The following is a 20,924-nucleotide window of genomic DNA, read 5'->3' as shown; positions in this document are numbered from 1 at the left end:
TGCCGGGAACGCTTTGGTTCGTGGACCGCCGATTCACAGATCGTGAAGAGGGGGCTTATGATTCTAACTTCGTTATCGAAGTAGAAATTGAAACGATATCTTATCGAAGTAAGATAGTCGTTCTTCTTAAAATCAAGTCGAAGCTTAATTTCAAGGCGTTGCAAGAAAAGAACTCAAATCTGCTCTCTCTCTGCTCTGGAATGCTCTAACAAATGCTCGATCCCCGTCAGAAGTGACCCTAGGGGGGTATTTATAGCCTCAAGGGTCAGTAACTGCAAAAACTTAACAATCGAAGAAGTCAGTACGGCGAGACAGTGTTTACTGTCTCGCTGGGCGAGACAACGTTTGCTGTCTCGACCCGCGAGACAGTAAATGCTGTCTCGGGAACAGTAACTGTCTGAAGACAGCGTTTGCTGTCTCGACCGGGGAGACAGTAAATTTGCTGTCTCGCTCAGCGAGACAGTAAATGCTGTCTCGGAAAATGGCAGTTTCTCGCTGTAACTGTTCTCCCACGTTTCAAACTCCGTTATTTTAGCAGTTATCCACGTGATTTTCGCCCACGATGTTTCCCACGTCCCTTGGCAGTTAATGGACACGTGTAGGGCAGTTACAAATGTAGTTTTGACTATTTCAACACTGTCTCGCTGGCGAGACAGCAAAGACTGTCTCGCTGGCGAGACAGTTCATACTTGTTTTGATTTTTCCAAAACAGTATGAAATCCTTTCTTGTGAATTTTTGAGTGATCTTCTCTATGCTTGGGATATCTATTAGCATTTTTTGACGCCTACAGATACCCCCTCCAAAGTATTCCAGACTCATTCTTTTATAGAGGAGCATGGGATACTTTGGATAAGATAGATTTTACTTACGATCCCTTCAATGCTTGGCTGAATAGATCGTATGAAAGGACTTGTAAATGGCTTCAATGTTTAACCTCTTCTGCTGTTAGTCTATCCAGTTCTTCGTAGAATAGCTAACGTTCTCCCGGCGTCGCGTTTATCGCTTGACCGTTGTCGAGATCTTGAATTGAAGTTGATACTTGCTCTTGTGAATTCAGCGTTTACCATTGAATTGGTATATCCATTGAGAATTCCTCAGGTTATCCTTAAGAATATTCAGATTAATATTCTCCAGAAACTTCCTGTTGAGGGTGGGAATACAGTTTAGACTCGTGTACCCATTGGAGTATTCCACTGTTCCATAGTGCAAAACAGAAAAGTTTACTGTCTCGCTCGGCGAGACAGAGTTTTCTGTCTCGCTGGGCGAGACAGTGTTTTCTGTCTCGCTCGGCGAGACAGAGTTGTCTGTCTCGCTCAGCGAGACAGAGTTTCCTGTCTCGCCCGGCTGCTATATAAGTCGGGACTTAGGGTTTTAGGGTTTTTTACGTCGGATTTTGGCGATTTTTTGGGCGATTCTTGGGCGATTTTCGACCAGTTTTCTTCTATTTCTTCTCCTCTTTGTTGCCGACTTGGGAGGTGCTCTTGTTTGGGAAGATTTCACTCAGATTTCAAAGGTTTGTTCTTCCCCTTTTCTCCAAAATTTTGACTCTCCTTCAACTGTGACTGTGCATGCATCATTTCGGTTGTATTTGTCCTATTTTTTGTCGATTTCATGTTCAAAATCTTAACCTTCCTCTTGGATTTCAATGTAGATCACATACTCATCATGTCGCCACGTAGAGCTCGAGGGAAGGGAATCCGACCGACTGTTCAGAGCCCTGAGGAGGCTGCCCCTGCTGCACCCTCACGTGGAGGTATATTTCTTTCACCTTTTCACGAATTTAAATATTGTATTTCGTCCATTCCATATATATATGCACCTGTATTTGCTTGCAGATCCTCGTTTGTATCCTTTGAGGTACCTTCGAGAAGAGCCGGTATCCTCCTTTGAGGGGATCGACGCTTAAAAGTGTTTGTTTTGCTTTGACAAAACACACTTCATAATACACAGGGGCGATTTTACATCATCCCATATGTATTGAAAGGTTTTGGTATGCCGTTATAATGCCCGCATACCTCCTTTATACATATGGTGGATAGAAAATCGTCACACCTGTTATGAGATAACGACTATATCTTATAGAATGAGATATACCGTTTTTCTCTAAAATTTTAGGATGACACTTACACAATTTATGTGTATGCCTCTTTTATCAGTCCGATTTCCTTCTACCACATTTACTGCTGATGTGATTACTGGCCGGAGTAGCGTGACCCACTCTTATTACGAGGGGATCCCGTTAATTGAATTCTCTCCCCAGTTTAAATCTGATTATAACGGAAGTGATAGTGAATTAATCCAGCGAGGTAGTTGTCGTGTTCTACGACGATTAATCACAGATGCGCCCTTGATCTCGGAGCAAGACTCGAATCAATGCATAAGGAAGCCAGATTTCTTATTTGGTGACTCGGTAAAAGATCCGAAGATTGCTTTCTGCCAGCCTGCGCAATGGTTGCACCAGAGTGGATCATCATTCTTATATCTGCCTTTTATCCCTCGGGATCATTCACTGTTAATGTTCAGGAACCTATCAGTTGGACGAGAGATGTTCTGGAAATTAACCGAAAACCACGAGCACATTCATTGTGGTTTCATTGGAAAGGAAGCAACTCCAGGTTCCAGTGAAAGAGCTCATGTGAGAGGACTTCATCCGGGTGTCTTAGGACAAGACAATATTCCTCAGAACGAAAAGATAGTGCAAGCCAACACTGTGAAGAACCGGTTAGCGGCAGCAGGAAAAAGATTGCCCAGAGAGACTTTCAGGTGTTATGGATGGGTCCATTATTCTGGGAACAAGTGGTGGTGGACCAGGATGACCCAATATGTGTTGAAACGTTTTGGGCGAGAATTAGCAGGATTAGGGTTGGATGTCCCGATTCGTGCCACCATGCATGGCTTGCAGAGCAGTGTAAGTCATTTCCTTTGTTTGTTCGAGATCTACAACCCGGACACCAATACATTCTTTACCAAGAACGGGGAACTTGGACTACCACTGCATGAAATGATGCAAGTGTCTGCTTTGCCTATGGGCGATGTCCCATATCAAGAGTTCTTTCCGACCACCAATCAGCTGATTAAGATGAAAGATAGCTCGACTGCGACCTATGACACTCTATGGGAATTGACCTGTCATTATCATATAGCCATGGCCGAGATGGAGCCCAAAGCCAGAAAGAAGTCTCCTCAAGTCAGTTTAAAACAATTCGCTGATTATCTCTTCAAGAACCTGGATGTCCGTTCGGCAGATGTGTGCGGATTGTCTCCCTTGAGTACGGATGAAATTAACCGTTTGTTAGAGAAAACCAACGCGCATTCTTATACTTCGCGCTCAGAAGATGGATTTTTGCACGGCACTAAGTTCCGCTCTTATCTGTGGCAAGCTGGTGTTCCGATTAGCCCTACTGCTCTGCTGGCGGGTTTTCTAGCCTTATGGTTAAAGAGATGTGTAGTTCCCCATCAATCCGCAGATGCGATGCCAATGGAAGTGTTGTATCCGGCCGTCCAGCTGGCTACAGGTCGCAAATTATCTTTGCTTCCCGCTATGGTGGCCGATATTCATAGTGGATTGCGGCAACTAATCTCCGCATTTACCCAGGAGAAAAAGAAACCTTCCGCCAGCCTGTCCGTTCCGAAGCTGGAGCTGCCCTATACTTACTTAATGGCCTGGTTGGTACTTCATCGACCAGATTTAATGGAGGCTCCTGATACGGTAGATCTCAGTGTCCCTCTGTTGCAAAATCTCGAGAATTGCAAATGGAGCAAACATCGAGAGCCGGACATAACGAGGCAGTTTAAAATTCACAAATGTTGGGAATTTTTTCCTTGCTTCCCTCAGTTCTCCGGTACTTACAACACTACCTTAGTGGATGCTGAAGACCCAAGGCAGAATCGTACCATCTTGGATGTCGGGTGCTTCAGATGGTTGATGAATATTCGACCTGGATATCTGTTGTTCAGGATAAGGGATGTTTGCCACATCGAACCCTATCTTCCATGTCGATTCGCCCGTCAGTTCGGGTATGATCAGATATACATCGGCAACCCGAATCGTCACCTCAGCTTTCGAGGTGGACTTATCGACGGGGCGAGAGCTTGGTTTTGGAGCATTGCCGGCTGCACCAATGTTGAATTTGATCTCCCCTTAGAGACGCCGCCTCTACGGATGACTTTCCTCTTTTGTAAATGGCTGATAGCCACCAATATTGTCACTCGACGTAGGAGGATATCAGACTCAGAGGAAGAAATAGCTCCACGGCAAGCAGCAGAACTGCCTCGCGAAGCTGTGATGTCGCCTCGAGGAAAAGAGGCTGCTGAATCATCAAGGAAAGGAAAGGAACCGGCTCGCTCAGTCGGTAGTGAAGAAGAATTTGACTCTGAGGAGACGGAGACTTCCGAGGAGGCGGGTGAGACTAGCTCAAGTTCTGATGAAAGAGCGGGTCTTTCTGATTCTTTCTTTGAAAGAGGACTTGTGTGCCCATCTGTTGCTCCTACTCAATCACAAGCTACTTCGAGAAAACGGGGAGAGAGGGTCGTCATGACCTATCCTAATCGGATGACGGTAGACATTCTCAGTGGGGACGAAGAGGATGAAGAGGATGAAGTGCCTCTTGCTCGTCGACAAAGATCACGACCTCCCACTCAAGCTCAAACCCAAATTCCTCCTCGAACTGAATTACGCACCAAACGTCGTCACGAAGGTCCTGAAGCACATCCACCGAAGAAACAAAAGAAAGCTGCTTCTAAACCGCGCGTTCATCTTTCTGCCGTAGAAGATATCTCTGGTCGTAATGTTTCTTCTGATGAACTAGGTAATTATTTATTTTTATCTCTCTTACATTTTTTTTTAATGCTCGAACTCATTTCATTTCCAATTTCTGTAGAGAGTCAAGAAGAGGGAGAATATCGAGTTGGAGCTGCTTCTCCTGGAGGTATGGAGACTGAGGAGACCAGCTTCGTCCAGCAAATGCAAGATGTTCTGAAAGAAGGACCAGCTGACGTTCCACCCACTCCTGACGTTGATCCATCAGCTGCGGACACAGGTACTGATCTTTCTCCTCTCGGAAGAGAAATCCGAGAAATGAATGAGTCGGACCGTGTGCCTCCTCTAATGACCTGTGCGCTTTCTCTCCTTTTAGTCAAATTAAAAGAAGCAGGTACCAGTAGTGGAGCTCTCGAATCAGCCCCGACCAACGAAGGTAAAATTAATTGTCTTTTTGAGCAAATTCGTCTAAATTTATGTGTCATTTACGACTCAACACATTTTGTAGATGTCACAATGCACGAATCTGTTGGAGGAGAGACCACGCATACAACAGAGGTCGAGGAATTCAATGAACATCACCTCGATTTCAATCTCTCTGAAGGCGACCATGAGTATATCTCCGACTTACTATCGGGGAAAACTCCTGGTGCAGCCACGGAATCCAACGTTGGAGTCGGTCCAACAGAAGCAGGTCCTTCTGAAAGTAAGACCTTTATTCTGTAAACTCCATATATGCATACATATATATTTTAACTTGATTAACCATATAAGTATTTGAATTATAGGACCAGTTGCTGGAACTGATACTACTATAATCATTGGTACGTCTGATCGACTGGAGAGTAGTGAACTTGTGCCGTGGACAAGAACCGAAGTTGATTTGCAATCATCAGTTCTTGAACCTCAACCTTCTACTCCTATGGACCCCATGATGATAGAAGTCACTGTCACTCCCCAGATTAGTCCAGTTGCAACAAAAGCGAGACCAACTGAAGAAGTTGGTACATCGGCCGATGTTGTGACTAGAATTGGTGAGTTTCATTTATCGTTTGTTTCAAGCTCGGATTATCATTATGCTCATTGTAATCCTCCTGTTTGTAGAATCTCCTCTTAAAGAGTCTCTTAGTTTGGACCCGCCGTCCTCTGAGACTTTAGTTGAAAAAGTCCCTGATGTAGCGGGTGCATCAACAGCTACCATTCCTGAACCAATCTTGACTGTTCAGGAATCCAGATTATCATCCTTGAGCGAACCAAGTCATGCTGAAGGTTCTTCCGTCGAATTTGGTATGCTTTAGTTTGTTGTCTTGTATGCATATATATATACTGTACTGACTTATTTGACTTTCTCGCAGTTCCTTCATCATTATCAACTCAAATCCAAGCGTTATTGGTTGATGACGATCCGGACAAGTCTGTTATCTGCTCTAATCTCCAAGGCTTCATCTCCTTTTTGAACTCTATGGTCGATCGCATTCTCTTCAAAAGATCGTATTTTGAGAATTATAAAAAATCTTTTGAGCGTTTTATATCAGGGTTCAGAGAGGAAGGGTATAACGACTTAGCCGATTCAGTCACCGCTTATTTGGTTGATTTGAGGCAACATATTGAACTTCTGCAAACTCTTCGCACCAAAGGCGTACCTTTTTACATCGCTTCTCATATGGAATCCAGGCTGCAAGCGTGGCGTAATTCTCAAGAATCTGCCAACTCTGAACTCCAACAATTAAGAGCCCATAGTCACCAGCTTAGGGTGAATATTGGCAAAAGGACACAAGCCAAGGTCAACCTACGCCGAGATATAAAATCGAGTCGAGCGGAAATAGCTCGCTTAGAGGAGGAACTTGCAATGGCCAAGGATGCTCTTGATGTCTTGGAGTCTGAGTTGACGCAGGAAATTCATGTTGAGGAAGACCTGTTACAGCAACTGAACTTTCAAGATAAAATAATTGCTGAGAAGGAACAAGAGGTCGCCGCGCTTCAAAGTGTTGATGAAGAAGCTTTCAAAATTAAATTGACGGCTGAGCTTGAACAGACTTATGCGTTAGAGCTGTCAAAACTTGAAAATCAAATTAGTCAATATAAACTCTTGTAATCGGAGAACATTATATTTTTGTTTGTAGCTTTGTTTGAAAATTCTTGGTCAATATAGTGAACCTTTTTGCTCATTATATTGAATCTTTTTGCTCATTGAGGTTTTTTATTATGATTACTCATTCTTATTTAGAATAAATAACCATAATACTTATAGGATTTTTGGCAAATCCTCAGCCATCAACGGATTTGATATACCTTTACCGATTACCGTTTGAATCGGGCTAGTATGTGAATTATCTAAGTCCGTTTCACATATAACGTTGCGCTAAAAGAATTAAACTCTTTTAGACTTTGAACTACACTGTTGAATATGTAGGCTACATGTGTTAGATGTAGGCTTATCTCTAATAAGGGATAGAGATAACATCCCCCATGTGTGAACAACATGGATTTCAAAGTGTGAATAGGTTGCATTTCCTATATAGGACAACGAACCCAAAATCGGAGAGAAAAAGAATTGTATATTCCATTTCTCAATCTCTTGTTTGTTGGTAGAGATAAACCCATACTCGGAGAGGAAGAATTTTATATTCTATCTCCTGGTCTCTTGTTTGTTGGTAGAGATGAACCCAGAATCGGAGAGGAAGAATTTTATATTCTATCTCCTGGTCTCTTGTTTGTTGGTAGAGATAAACCCAGAATCGGAGAGGGAGAATTTTATATTCTATCTCCTGATGAAAAGGAAACTCACAGTGGAATCTCCACTTAGAGAAAATAGGTTGGTTTGAATAACCCTAACTGTCATAAGGTTTGATTACTCAATTCAAAAGTAAACCTTTCGTTCGCAAAAATGAATCGAAAGGAGATTTTGGTTGTGGTCCTAACTGTAGTAAGGTTTGACCAAGTGGGAATTTTGAGACGATCCTAACTGTAGGAAGGTTTGATCGCTCAATTTGTGGACCTCTCGTTCATGGAACGAATCGAGAGGGGATTTTGGCTTTGGTCCTAACTGTTTAAAGGTTTGACCAAGTGAGGAATAGGAGTAGGGTGCAAATAACAATGAGTTTGTTGATTTGCACAAACTAATCGGTGGGAAATTTTGATTTTAAACATAAGAATTTGACACGAAATAATCTGTCGACTGATACATACTGATGATCGTTGATCAATCCGACCGATGGGGGTTTCATAGCGTGAGATTACAAATCATCAAATCTCATCTTCCATGATTATATTACAAGGTTTTGCTGAGGAAAGATTAACTATCATTAAATCTCATCTCAACAAAAGTTGTAAAAGAACAGTGAATTATTCAAATGACCAGCTTCTCATTTAAAATAGTGAACTGATCTCGGGTTATCCTGAAATATCCTATATAGGATTCTCTAGGAACTTCCCGCTTTACACAGGTTATCCTGAATATATTACGGATAATATTTTTTCAGGAACTTCCCATTTATTGGCATCATCAATTTGTTGCCATCTTGGGTAACCAGGCGATATGCACCGTTCGAATAGACTGTTTCTATCACAAACGGTCCTTCCCATTTAGGTTCAAATTTGCCTTTCTTCTTAGAAGTGAGAATCATAGGTCTTCGAACGGCGAGAACTAGATCTCCTTCTTTAAAGCTTCGTCGTCGGACCTTTTTATCGAAAGCCCGAGAAATTCTAGCTTGATAAAACTCGATTTGTTGTTGAGCTTCCAAGCGTTTCTCATCTAACATCTCTAATTCCTCGAGACGTTTCTGATGATGTTCTTCCGTCGTCATTCCCGTTACGAGAGCGATACGGAGAGAAGGAATCTGCACTTCCAATGGAAGAACGGCTTCACACCCATACGTTAAAGCATACGGGGTGGCTCCGGTAGGCGTGCGGACGGTCGTACGATAAGCCCAGAGAGCTTCGCCGAGTTTGTCATCCCAATCTCGCTTATTGGTTTTCACCAATTTTGCCAGGATTTTGATGATAGTCTTGTTAAAAGCTTCGGCCAATCCGTTAGCTGTAGGATTATAAGCAGTCGACGAAACGTCTTTAATCCCGAATTTACCGCAGAACTTGATGAATGCGTTGCTCACGAACTGAGGACCGTTGTCGTGCACTATTCGCCTTGGCACACCGTACCGATATATGATATGGTGTTTGATAAATTTGATGACATTGGTCGTCTTTACTTCTCTAAGTGGAACTGCTTCTGCCCATTTCGAGAAATAATCGGTGATTGCCAGAATGAAACGGTCCCCTTTAACCGAAGGTGGAAAAATAGGACCTACTATATCCATTCCCCAAGTTTCAAACGGCCACGATGTCGCCGAAGGATGCAGATATTCAGGGGGTATGTGCATATAATTTGCATGCAATTGACACACTACACATTGTCGTGCGTAATCGACTGCGTCTTTCACCATAGTTGGCCAATAATATCCGATTCTCCTAAGTCGGTCGCAGAGTTTAGGACCGGGCTGATGTGCACCGCATATCCCATTATGTGCCTCTTTGAGTGCTTGTTCCGCTTCTTTACTGGATAGACAACGAAGTAAAAGACCATCATAAGCTCGTCGATACAACGTTTGCGATGTGGCATTGTAATAAAATCTCGGCGCTCTTCGCCGAATCGATTCCCTTTCTCTTACATCTTCAGGTAATATACCATGTAAGACGTAGTCAATAATAGGAAAACGCCAATCTCGAACTTCGGGTTCAACTCCAGTTGAGTATACCTCTTTAGCATTCGAATCGTAGATTGGAACAATAAGCTGATGAGTCCTCACTGTAATTAATTGCTCTGTTTCGGGAGGTTGAGCCAAGGATACTGACAATGCTGCCAATGCATCCGCGTATGTATTTTGGAGACGCGGAACGTACTCGATGAAAAATTCTTCAAACGAGCTTGCTATTTCGATGGCCACCTGGTGGTATGGAATCAGGTCTCGATTTCTGACTTCATACTCTCCTCGTATTTGATTAACCACCAGTTGAGAATCTCCAAAAGCTTCAAGGTATTCGACCCCCAGCTCTTTGGCGAAATTAAGTCCGATTATTAATGCATTGTATTCAGCTACGTTATTAGAGCATGGTTCAGTCAGTGAATATGCTCTAGGCAAGACGTGCTTTTCCGGGGAAACTAAAACGACCCCCACTCCTGAGGAGATTTTAGAACATCCGGGTGCACTTGCCACGTTGGTTGATCGGGAAGCCCCATCGAAGTACAATTGCCACACTTGTTGATGTGAGGTGGTATTAACTTCGTGAGTTTCATCTGGCAGGTCGTCGTACAATTCGACTACATCCTTCGTAGGGTTTTCTGCCAGAAGGTCGCAAATAGCTCGTCCTTTAACAGATTTCTGCTGTTTGAAGTACAAGTCATATTGCGATAAGAGTAAAGCCCATCTGGCCAAACGCCAATTCATGGAAGCCGGTTGGGTCATGAACACTCGGACGGGATTTATGTTGGAAATGACATAAATCGTCTGTCCGACTAAATAATGTCGCATTTTCTGAATCGCGAATACCAAAGCGAGGCATTCCTTCTCAATCATCGGATAACGAGACTCAGCTCCTACCAATGTACGACTCAGATAATACACAGCTTGCTCGTGACCGTTATCGTCGTCTTGTGCAAGTAAGGCACTTAACGAATGGCTCGTCGCTTTGACATAAATCAAAAACGGCTTGCCCGATTTCGGTGCAACGAGAATAGGTGGATTCGCTAGATATTTCTTGATATCTTCGAATGCCTTCTGACATGCTTCATCCCAAATGAACGACACGCCTTTCTTTGCGAGTTTGGAAAACGGTTGACATTTTCCGGACAAGTTCGATATAAACCGACGGATATATGCTAATCGACCTTGCAATCCTCTGAGTTCTTTAAGATTTCTTGGAGGCTGCAGTTCGTTTATCGCCTTCACCTTATCAGGATCAATATGAATACCTTTTGTGGTGACGACGAACCCAAGAAATTTACCGCTCGACATTCCAAGGAAGGATTTAGTCGGGTTCATCTTTAACTGATGAGTTCTCATAAGTTCGAACATTGTCTTCAGATCGTTAATGTGGTCGTTTTTATCACGACTCTTAACGACTAGGTCATCAACGTAGCATTCGACTGTCTTCCTAAGGTGTTCTTGAAAGATCTTCGTCATCGCCCGTTGATACGTAGCACCGGCGTTCTTCAAACCGAAGATTCTGCATTCCCAGCAAGCGACTCACCCTCACCCTCTTCCTCATCCAAGGGGTGATAGGAAGAAGATTTGCTTGATAAAATAGTATTTTCAGCGAAAGTTGACTCCATTGTCGATTCCATTAAACTTTGATTTGTTTACACGAAATTACAATGAAACTAAACAAAAATTACAACTCTCGAGAAAATAACACAGAAATTGTCTATCAACTCCTGCTTTGTGGGACTTTGCCTGTGCCGTGAGTGCTTTGGCTCGTTGACCACCGATTCAAAGATCGTGAGGGTGTTTAGGGATCTCTCCTTCGTTTATCGAAGTAAAGATTTGAAAACGAATATCTTATCGATGTAAGATGTCCGTTCTTCCAAAGATCAAGTCTGAGCTTAGATCTCTAGGAATCACCGAATGATGCTTGTCAAAGGGTGAAAGTTCTCTCTCTTCTTCAAAAAAAATCACTGAAAGCTCAAGTCTCTTCTGCTCCAAAATGCTCTCTGTCCTTTATTTCGTGTGTAGGGAGGTATTTATAGGGGTCTCAGTGCACCACAGTTGAAACGGGGGCAAAATAACCGACCTGATGTTTTCTCTTTGGCCGCTGCAGTCTACACTACCGCGGCTATTGGCGCGGCAGTATAGGCTGCCGCGGCCAAAGAGACGGTTATCAGCACGTTCCATCGTGCTTAAAACCGTTCTCCCACGACCTTTAACCACTTTTTTCGTGGTTTAACTGCTTGTCCACGTCAGCACACGTTCTATTTCTGATATTCTGCCACGTAGGCCTCAAAAAATCATCATATAACTGCCTTGTAACCGCCACAGCACTCCTTTAACATAGCCGCGGCACCCTAGGTTGCAGCGCCTAAGCCGCGACACAACAGGCTGCCACGCCTTAGCCGCGGCACTATGTGCTGTCGCGCCTCAACCGCGACACTATGTGCTGTCGCGCCTTTGCCGCGGCACTATGTGCTGTCGCGCCTTAGCCGCGACGCCATGGGCTGCTGCGCCACCTTGTGTTGCCTGATGACGTGTAAATTGTTCTCCCATATTGTTTTGAGTGGTATTTGGATGTCTGCAAGCATTTTTCGATGCCTACAAATAGGACCCATAGAATGGAGTCCAGTTCGACGGAGAAGACTTGCACCAGCAGGTTCTTGTCTTTCCTCTCTCTCAGTGGACTTGAAAGCATTCGCCATCAATCTCTTCCCTCATTGACTCCTAACAGGAGAAGACCCTACTATCAAATTTCGACGGGTCCGTCTATCATACTCACCAACTTCTTTTGATGTAAGACACATTTTCCCAACAACGCTTGTTCTGGGAGTTTCAACTGCCCGAGGTCCCCCGGTTTGAGCTTCTTCAGCTGCCTGACCCCCTTCCTCCTCAGTAGTCATTTCTTCATAATCCAAGTACTCGCCTATTCCTCTTAGACAAGACATCCTAGATCCCCTCTTGGAAGCATATATTTTTATGATCTCTCTCAGACCAGATAAGTTTAACTTATACTCGGGCATCTGAGAAGTGGCATGGTACCAGTCAGAAGCCCACGGAGGTAAAAGAATTAGGCATCTTGTACGACAATTTGAATGTTGCCCTAGTACTACCCGCTACTGAGTAGTACCAAGTACTGGCTCCTTCGTACAGATTATCGACAACGACGAGTTAAGCCCGAAGATTCCCAACATATAATTGGTCATACCCGAATTATCAGGCAAACCTATATGGTTGGTATGGCTCAATTATACACTTTTCTCCCTGATGATAGAGAAGGTAGCCCGGCCTGATGTTGAGCAGCTAATGGAAGACACCACTATTCAATAAAGTAAAGCCGTTAGGACCTTTCACATCTTAAAATACTCTACCATATCCTCCACCTTCAAAGTTGGGGAAGCAGCGAACAATGTGGTATTTAACATCTCTCGACAAAATCTAACGAACCTTAACCACGTATGTCCCCTCCCAAGTGGCCGCTTCTAACTGTTGTACAAATGGAATGAACATGTTGCCTTGGGAAGAGGGAGCACTCATCAGTGAAGGACGGTGAGAAACGTACCATGCTATAAGATAGGTGTACGACATTGGCACACGAGGGTTAGGAGGTGTAAATTTCTTCTTTTCTCCAGAATCTGTCTCTTTAACTTGGATGAAACCCAGGGCTAGTTCATGCAAACCCTGTTGCAAATAACTTATCATTACTGAGAGCAGGTTTAAAGGTATCGCATGAGCTAAAAGGATAGCTGGGTATACTACCTCAATAATAAGAGCATCTACGGGCCTGGAGGGGACCACTCAACGTTTCAACCACAACATGAGGAACCTGCTAACAAGGCCATATCCGATATAAGGATTGATACTTGATGATGAAAACTCTCAAATTCGGTCTGAGCTAGGAAAATTTACTCTCTTCCCTCATTAACGTAGTGAGCAGTAGTGTTATCGATCCGGGCTTGGATGTCCTCCGGAGTGCTCACAGCCAAACGAGATACAACAGCAGCCTTATGGGTCAGATTTTGAAATAGATATTCTGCCCATGACAACTGCTTTATACCACTTCCTCTCGTTCCTGTCAATTGAGTGCAGATCTAAAAGTGATACATCACTTCCCAGAGAGTGTCATAAATTTTAGAGCTGGCTTTTCTCAAAAGGTTAAGCTCCGCTGCTCCTGGAACAAACTCCTCGTATGGTAGATCACCGAAAGGAAGACCAGAGATTTCATAGATCTCATGGATAGCAAATCCCAACTCTCTAACTGGAGTGAAGAAAGTACATGTCTTCGGATTATACCACTCTAATATTACAAAAAAGTTGTAATGGTTCTAAGTAATTCCATATCTAGTAATCATTACAGGACAACCAATTCCAGATCTGGTTAACGGTGCTTCCAACTCATTCAAAACAAAATTTGTCATTCGGGTTCACCATCCTGCTTTTGTAGAATGTACCCAGCCAGGAGACTTGAATACTTATGAAGGTAATTCGCCTTACACTACCATAAATCTCCGGATGAAGGTGTTAGTCGGGCTAGCTACTTCACCAATGAGGTATTCTCTTGAAAATAGGCATGGGGCCAGAGCAGACACCTGTCGGTTGTAACCTACAGTACGGACGCCATAAAAAGTTAGAGTACCAACTGTGACTCCGTCCTGCTCCTTGACAAGATCCCAATGCATGCGCCTTGGAGTGGAAGCACATTGATAGTTGAGAGAGGGAACATCCTCTCCATGTTGGGTAGAAAGAGATGGTGATCTCCCTCCTTCCTCAACCATTTATAATCCCAGTCATACATGATAGCCTTCTCAATCTCAACAGAGTCTCGAATCAGAAATGCAAGTTTGTTAAAAAAAATTTGGTCTTTGTTTTCAAATCAGGCATCTGTAACTAAGATCCTGAGAATCGCTGGAGAGGCTTGAGTAGTGGTATCCGCACGCTCCTTGTCAATATCTTTGAAGATGGGAAGTTCTCAGTGTAGGTTGAATGTTATGTTGTAGTCCACGCCATCTTCATGCCCAAAATGGTGACAGAAGGAAAGAGGCTCATTAGAATAGCGCACTACAAATAGAAGAAATAATTAGTTAGCGTAGAACCAAAAAAAAATCAAACGCAAAGTTCAGACCTTGCGTTTTAAAAAATCAAACGTAGAGTAGTTTTAAAAAAATCAAACACAGAGTTCAAACCCTGTGTTTCAAAAAATCAAACGCAGAGTTTAAACCCTGCATTTCAAAAAATCAAACGCAAAGTTCAAACCCTGCGTTTTAAAAAATCAAATGCAGAGTTCAAACCCTGCATTTCAAAAAAAAATAAAACGAAGAGTTCAAACCCTACATTTAAAAAAAAAATCAAATGCAGAGTTCAAACCCTACGTTTCAAAAAATCAAACGCAGAGTTCAAACCCTGTGTTTCAAAAATCAAATGCAGAATTCAAACCCTACGTTTCAAAAAAAAAAAAAAATCAAACACAGAGTTCAAACCCTACATTAAAAAAAATCAAATGCAGAGTTCATACCCCGCATTTTAAAAAATCAAACACAGAGTTCAAACCCTGCATTTCAAAAATCAAATGTAGAATTCAAACCCTACGTTATGAAAAATTAAACGCAGAAGTCAAACTCTACGTTACAACATCAGAATGAGCTTCCTCGCTCTTCAGAGGTCAAAACTTGTCGAAGCAAGTTTTACAGCCACGAAGGTCACACTTACCACTAACGAAAGGGAACTGTAGCAGCGCCACACCTGCCTGAGCCACAGCACTGCCGACGGCCGAAGCTGATAGCGTACTCCGAGCCACGACGACAGTAGGCCTAGGGTGGGAAACAATCTTCTTTTTAGGTGCCATTGATGAGGATGACTGGAGAAGACGAACATGATTCACCAGAGTTTAAAACAAATATTTTTCGTTGAACAATTCGGGGAAGAACGAAGAAGAGTTGAATGACTCTTGATTTGACCATAGCGGTCTATTTATAGACAGCTGTGAGCTGTCAAATCGGGATGAGATCCTAGGCAAGAATCCCACCCAAACATGACCTCTGCGTTCGTGTTAGAGTTGGTTGAACTTCTAGATGAAGAGTTCACCTTTGCGTCCTAAACCTCAAGCATAGTATTCACTTGTGCGTTTCAATGACACAACACAAACATTTCGATGACCAGGACTGTAGTACAACTTCAAATAATTAGAAAGAAGCTAACAATGGTCATCAAGGTGACGAAAACCGAGAAGAAACTAGCCTATGACAAGAAGCTATGCAGCCTCTTGGATGAGTACAGACAGGCTATAGTCAATAATGCTGAAATTATCAAGCTCGATCCTTCACGCAACTCATCCTTTCAAATGGCTTAATATTCTAACCAAAATTAACAAGGATATTGTTGAAATCATTACCCCAGTTGAGTTGATAAAGAAATGAGACAAAGGGGGTTCCTCTGAGGTTACCCTCATTGCCAAACTTAGGATAAGGTCCTTCTCATACGGGCTTGTGGTTCTCTCTGTGTGAGACAATGGATCTGTCTTTAGCCTAGAGGTGCTCAACCTCATTGAGGGTGACCTCATTGATAAGTTTGCAGCTGATGTTTCTATGGTTGCTAGCGGTCAAAGCCGACGATAGTTTTTGAGCCGTGGCAGTGATTATTTTGGATTTCGAGGCAGTCTTCTTCTTGGGTGCTATTATTGCTGATGATTGGAGAAGATGAACAGTGTTCGGACGAGAAATTAAATGAAATTTTTTTGTTAAAAGCTTTGAGAAGATGAAAGAGTCGAATAACTCTTGATTTGACCCCAACGGTCTATTTATAGATAGCTATGAGCTGTTAAGAAAGGACGGGATTTTAGGCAAAAATCCCACCCAAAACATGACCTTTACGTTCGTGTTGGTTGAAATTCTAAACGTAAAGTTCACCCTGCACTTTAAAACTCAGATGCAGGGTTCATTTGTGCGTTTTTGGCCTCTCAACACAAGCATTTCAGCAACCATTCTTGGTTGGGTATTTCAAACAAATCGTACCTCCTTCAATTTGCTTTGTCTTGGCCCTTATGTCGAATCACCATCACCATTGGGGTTATTGTACATCGTCAGATACTCAGAGAAGCTAGCAATGGCCATCAAGGTGACGAAAACCGAGAAGAAACTGATTTACAACAAGAAGCTATACAGCCTCTTGGATGAGTATAGACACGTTATGATTGATGTCGCTGACAATATTGAACTCGATCCTTCTCACAACTCATCCTTTCAAATGACTCAACATTCTAACAAAGATTAACAAGGGTATTGTTGAAATAATTATCCTAGTTGAATTGATCAAGAAACGAGACAAAGTGGGTTCCTCTGAGGCTGTCCTCCTGGCCAAATTTGAGATAAGGTCCTTCTCATACGGGCTTGTGGTTCTCTCTGTTTATGACAATGGATCTGTTTTTAGCCAAAAGGTGCTCAACCTTACTGAGGATGACCTCATTGACAAGTTTGCAGCTGGTGTTTCTATGGTTGCTTCACTGTCATTGGCTCTCTCTTACCCAACTCTTACAGCTGAGCGTGGGGTGTTCATCAATACCTACACGGATATTTTTGCTGGTGTTGTTGACACTGAATACACCTTCATATAAGTTGAAGGAATATCTCAAAGATCCAAGCAAATTCGTTGTTACTATCGTTCTTGTTGCATTGACTGAGAATGTTGTTATTCCTGCTCTGCTGCCGAATAAGAGGAAAAAGTCGATCCTACTAATGGATCTAACGATGATGACTTGAGCTTTAGCTTGTTTGACTAACTTCATTGTCATCAAGACACAAAAGTTATCTTGTTTGGTTTAAGAAGATCAAAACTACCTTAACTATTTCTACGTGTTCGTCGGGAGTACAGGGTTAATCTTTACCAAAGGAGATCTCAAGGAAGTTAGAGAAGAAGTCGCTAAATACAGGAAGCAGAACTGCCACATAGTGCAAATTTCTACAATCAGGTTTATAATGTCTTCAAAACAGATATAGTGAACCATCATTCAATAACAGATCTCAAATCAATTTGGGGATTCAAAGTATTACGAAAATTCAGTCCAGTCAACCGCGAACTTTCAAAAACTTTGGAGGGGGTTCTGTAGGCTGTCTAAAAATTATTACAGATAGATGATCACCATCAAACACTAATGATGAAAGTTATAATCAAATGACTTTCACATCAACAAATGAAGGCTATAATTAGAAGATTTTCACTTAGATCAAGAAAGTTATAATTCGACGACCTTCACGATAATCGATAGAAACTCTGATTCAACAGTCTTCATAGTGAGTTACAATCTGACGGTTCTCACATTTTAAGGAGCTAAGGTGGAGATTACAAAATGACGATCTTTGCAAACGCTCTAATGAAAGAGATTAGAGGTTAAGAATCTCTTTAAATTCAAAATGCAGAGTTCATCTCTGCATCTCAGATTCCAAACGCAACACGACCACGGCGTTTTTAGCCTTAGGCATATGCCTAACTCTACGTTTCAGGTCTAAGACGCAGAGTTCGGGTCTAGAATGCCAGTTTCGACATTTGACTCATTCAAACACGACCTAAACAGTTCCAAAACTGTTTTCCCCACGTTCTGAGGGATTTTTGCCCATTTAGGAACCGTTTAAGGGGTCAGTTGCAACCCTTTATCCCCCTATAAATAACAGAAAACTCAACAGAGTTAGAGAGATTTTTTTGGAGATCTTGGAATATCATCGGATCTTTTTAGGGGATCTAGACCTTGATCTTTTTCGTACAGAAAAAGGAGATCGGCACTTGAAGATCTTGGAGCATCCTTCAGCAACATAAATTTTAAAGCTTTGGTACTTGGCTTATTAACTAAATTTCGGTTCAAATCAACTCTTCAGCAGACTTTAAACTCGCACTGAGTTATTAAACTCGATAAGAGTTCTGCTTAACTTGCCATGCAAGTTTCATCGACTTTAATCTAATGAGGTGAAATATCAGATCGTCAATGAGAAGCAAACTCGATACTAATAAAAAGGGAGGTATCTCATCGCTATCGTGAAGAATCTAGGTTAAACAAAGGGAAGGATCTCAGTCGACCATTCTCTCTTTTGTAAACCGGAAAACCGATCGAGAAGATTTGTAATTTCTTTTCTAAGTCTGTTAGAAAGAAGTTGTATCGAGAGAATTGTAATTCATTCTTTTTTAAGTCTGTTAGAGAGAATAATACAAATTTAATTCTCAATTATCTTCTTTTAATTTTCTCACCAAACAATCCTTAAAAACTAGTTTCATATAATTCTACAGTTCCTACAAGATTAAGTTGCACATTTTGAAAAATAAAAATAAGAAAATAAAATCTAAACTCAAAAGCATGAAAGAAAGGGATCTAAATTACAAGAAAATAAAAACTAATTATAAAAATAAGAACAAGAACAAGTAAATAAAGATCTAAACTATAAGCATAAATGAAATCTAACTAACAAAAATAAAAGAACATAAAAGTAAATCTAATTTACAAAAATAAAATTACAAGAAAATAAAAGAGCATAAAAGTAAACCTATACTACAAAATTGCAAGAAAATAACAACAAAAAATAATGAACACGAAAGTATATCTAATCTAATCTAACAAATAAAATCCTAAAATATGAATTTCTAAAGAAAAAATAAAAGAGAAAATAAAAAACATACATTACAAGGGGTGACCCCTTGAAAGTAAATCTTCATCTTTATCTCCATCAACAAAGAAGAAGAAAAAATTAAGGTGGAGATTTTTTAATTAATTGTAAATAATGTTTATAATTTTTGGAAGGTCTTCTCAATTAAGAGTAACCCTCCTCTCCAAATAGAGTTTTTATAAAAATTTTCACACTCAACCTATCATCCTTTACCCCTATTTATAGCCTCAATAATCAACAAAAGCCATTGGATTTGGCTTGGGCTCTAAGGATCTCAACCGTTCACTATTTTAGTTATGAACCAATCGGTTGACCAATTAGTCGGTGGACCGATTTGTTTGTAACTAAATTGTAACTTATTGACTCGTTGACTCGATTTCTTCTTGGTTTCTTGAGCTTTTATGGACCTCCTCTTGGCTTGATATTGGGCTTCAATAGACGATAGAAAAATAAGGGAATTTGATTTTTTTTGTGCTTTTATTCATTAACTATTTATTAACTTACAAATTAAGATAAAATGTGTTATTAATGATATATTTATTCAAATAAAATAGATAATAGGATATAAAAGCATAATAAAATATGACGATGCACAACTCCCTCCTTACTTAGGTCTAGACACTGGGTCGTCGAGTGGCCCTCTTAGAGTCGAAAGCCTACAAGATCAAAGTGGTCAAGAAGTATCGCAATGATAGTCTGGGGAAGGTAGAGATCGCGCTCGCTTACAAGGCATGGTTCGACTTCCTGATACAACAGCTTCCTCATAAGCTCAAGGCTAAACATGACTGATTCAAGTATCCTTCCCGGGTGAGTGTCTATCTCGACGTCCTCAAGATAGTCAAGATAGCATGAGGAGGACTGAGACTGGTGGAGGAGGACGAGGAGGTGGTCGACATATCTGATGATGACGTGGATAAAGGATCTAGCAATGAGGCCAGTCCATCATGGTCATCCAGCTAACTAGGAACTCCTCTCATTAATGCTCTTAATTTAAGTTCCACTCCTTCTCCGTGTCATGCTCTAACTCCCACTCCAGATTTCCCTCTGGCTTCTACCTCATGTCTTGCTCCAATTGTTTGAAGAACTTGTATTTTTTTTTTGTACCGAGTCATATAAAAACTCCTGTAAGATTCTTGTGAATGAATGAATGCCTTAGTTTTATTTTGACTCATATATTTTGTACTTTGTTCTGCGTTGACTCTCATTGCATGCTTTTATTCTTAAATATCATAAGTATTTTTGTTTTTAATAAGTCGGTAGGGACCGAGTGATGCCTTTGTGTTGTAAACTTTGTCTTTGGGACATCTTGGATGAGTGCTAGTGCCGAGTCATAGGGGTTTCCATCATGCATTGGGTTTACTCTCTGAAAATTGATATCTAGGTCTTTGGAGTGCCTTGGACTATTTGGTGAGGACCAGCCACATGGTTTTTGCGTAGTGCCTTAGTCTTACTTGTAAGAATGATACCAACATCTTTGGATGCTTTGAATGAATCAATAAAGACCAAGTCGCAAAGATTTTGTCTGTGCCTTAGGTTTACTCTGAAAATAGACACCAAGGGCTTTGAAGGCCTTGGACAAGTTGACAAGGACTTTTACATTGTACCTTGGCCTTATTCGTAAGAATGATACCAAGGTCTTTGGATACCTTGGATGAGTCAATAAAGATTGGGTCGCAATGACTTTATTCGTACCTTGGGTTTACTCTAAAAATAGAAACTAAGGGTTTTTAAGTGCTTAGATGAGTCCGTGAAGATTGGGTCACAAGGGCTTTTACACCTCACCTTGGTCTTACTCGTGAGAGTGATACTAAGGCCTTAGGATA

The 20,924-nt window shown here is 41.6% G+C and overlaps 1 protein-coding gene and 1 pseudogene across 4 annotated transcripts; both read left to right on the top strand.

Annotated features, from left to right (window-relative positions):
• On the top strand, positions 1,491 to 6,977 carry LOC109837176 (golgin subfamily A member 5-like). Of its 4 annotated transcripts, XM_020405306.1 has the most exons (7): positions 1,491 to 1,754; positions 4,882 to 5,040; positions 5,137 to 5,196; positions 5,269 to 5,466; positions 5,549 to 5,794; positions 5,865 to 6,047; positions 6,116 to 6,977. In XM_020405306.1, the coding sequence occupies exons 1-7, from the start codon at positions 1,613 to 1,615 to the stop codon at positions 6,853 to 6,855; spliced, it is 1,728 nt and encodes a 575-aa protein (XP_020260895.1). In that variant the 5' UTR covers positions 1,491 to 1,612; the 3' UTR covers positions 6,856 to 6,977. The 4 variants fall into 4 exon arrangements, with proteins under 4 accessions (XP_020260895.1, XP_020260894.1, XP_020260893.1 ...); XM_020405305.1 differs by having other exon boundaries at positions 5,137 to 5,466; XM_020405304.1 differs by having other exon boundaries at positions 4,882 to 5,196.
• Positions 16,559 to 17,211, top strand: LOC109838509 (annotated as a pseudogene).

The sequence above is a fragment of the Asparagus officinalis genome, chromosome 4 (genome assembly GCF_001876935.1).
Source record: "Asparagus officinalis chromosome 4, Aspof.V1, whole genome shotgun sequence".
NCBI lineage: Eukaryota > Viridiplantae > Streptophyta > Magnoliopsida > Asparagales > Asparagaceae > Asparagus > Asparagus officinalis.
This window is presented reverse-complemented; position numbering and strand designations above follow the sequence as displayed.

Coding starts and splice junctions, on each gene's coding strand:
- LOC109837176 (XM_020405303.1), top strand. CDS start 1,613: ATGTTCAAAATCTTAACCTTCCTCTTGGATTTCAATGTAGATCACATA. Junction 5,795..5,864: donor CGATGTTGTGACTAGAATTG/GTGAGTTTCATT, acceptor TCCTGTTTGTAG/AATCTCCTCTTAAAGAGTCT. Junction 6,048..6,115: donor AGGTTCTTCCGTCGAATTTG/GTATGCTTTAGT, acceptor ACTTTCTCGCAG/TTCCTTCATCATTATCAACT.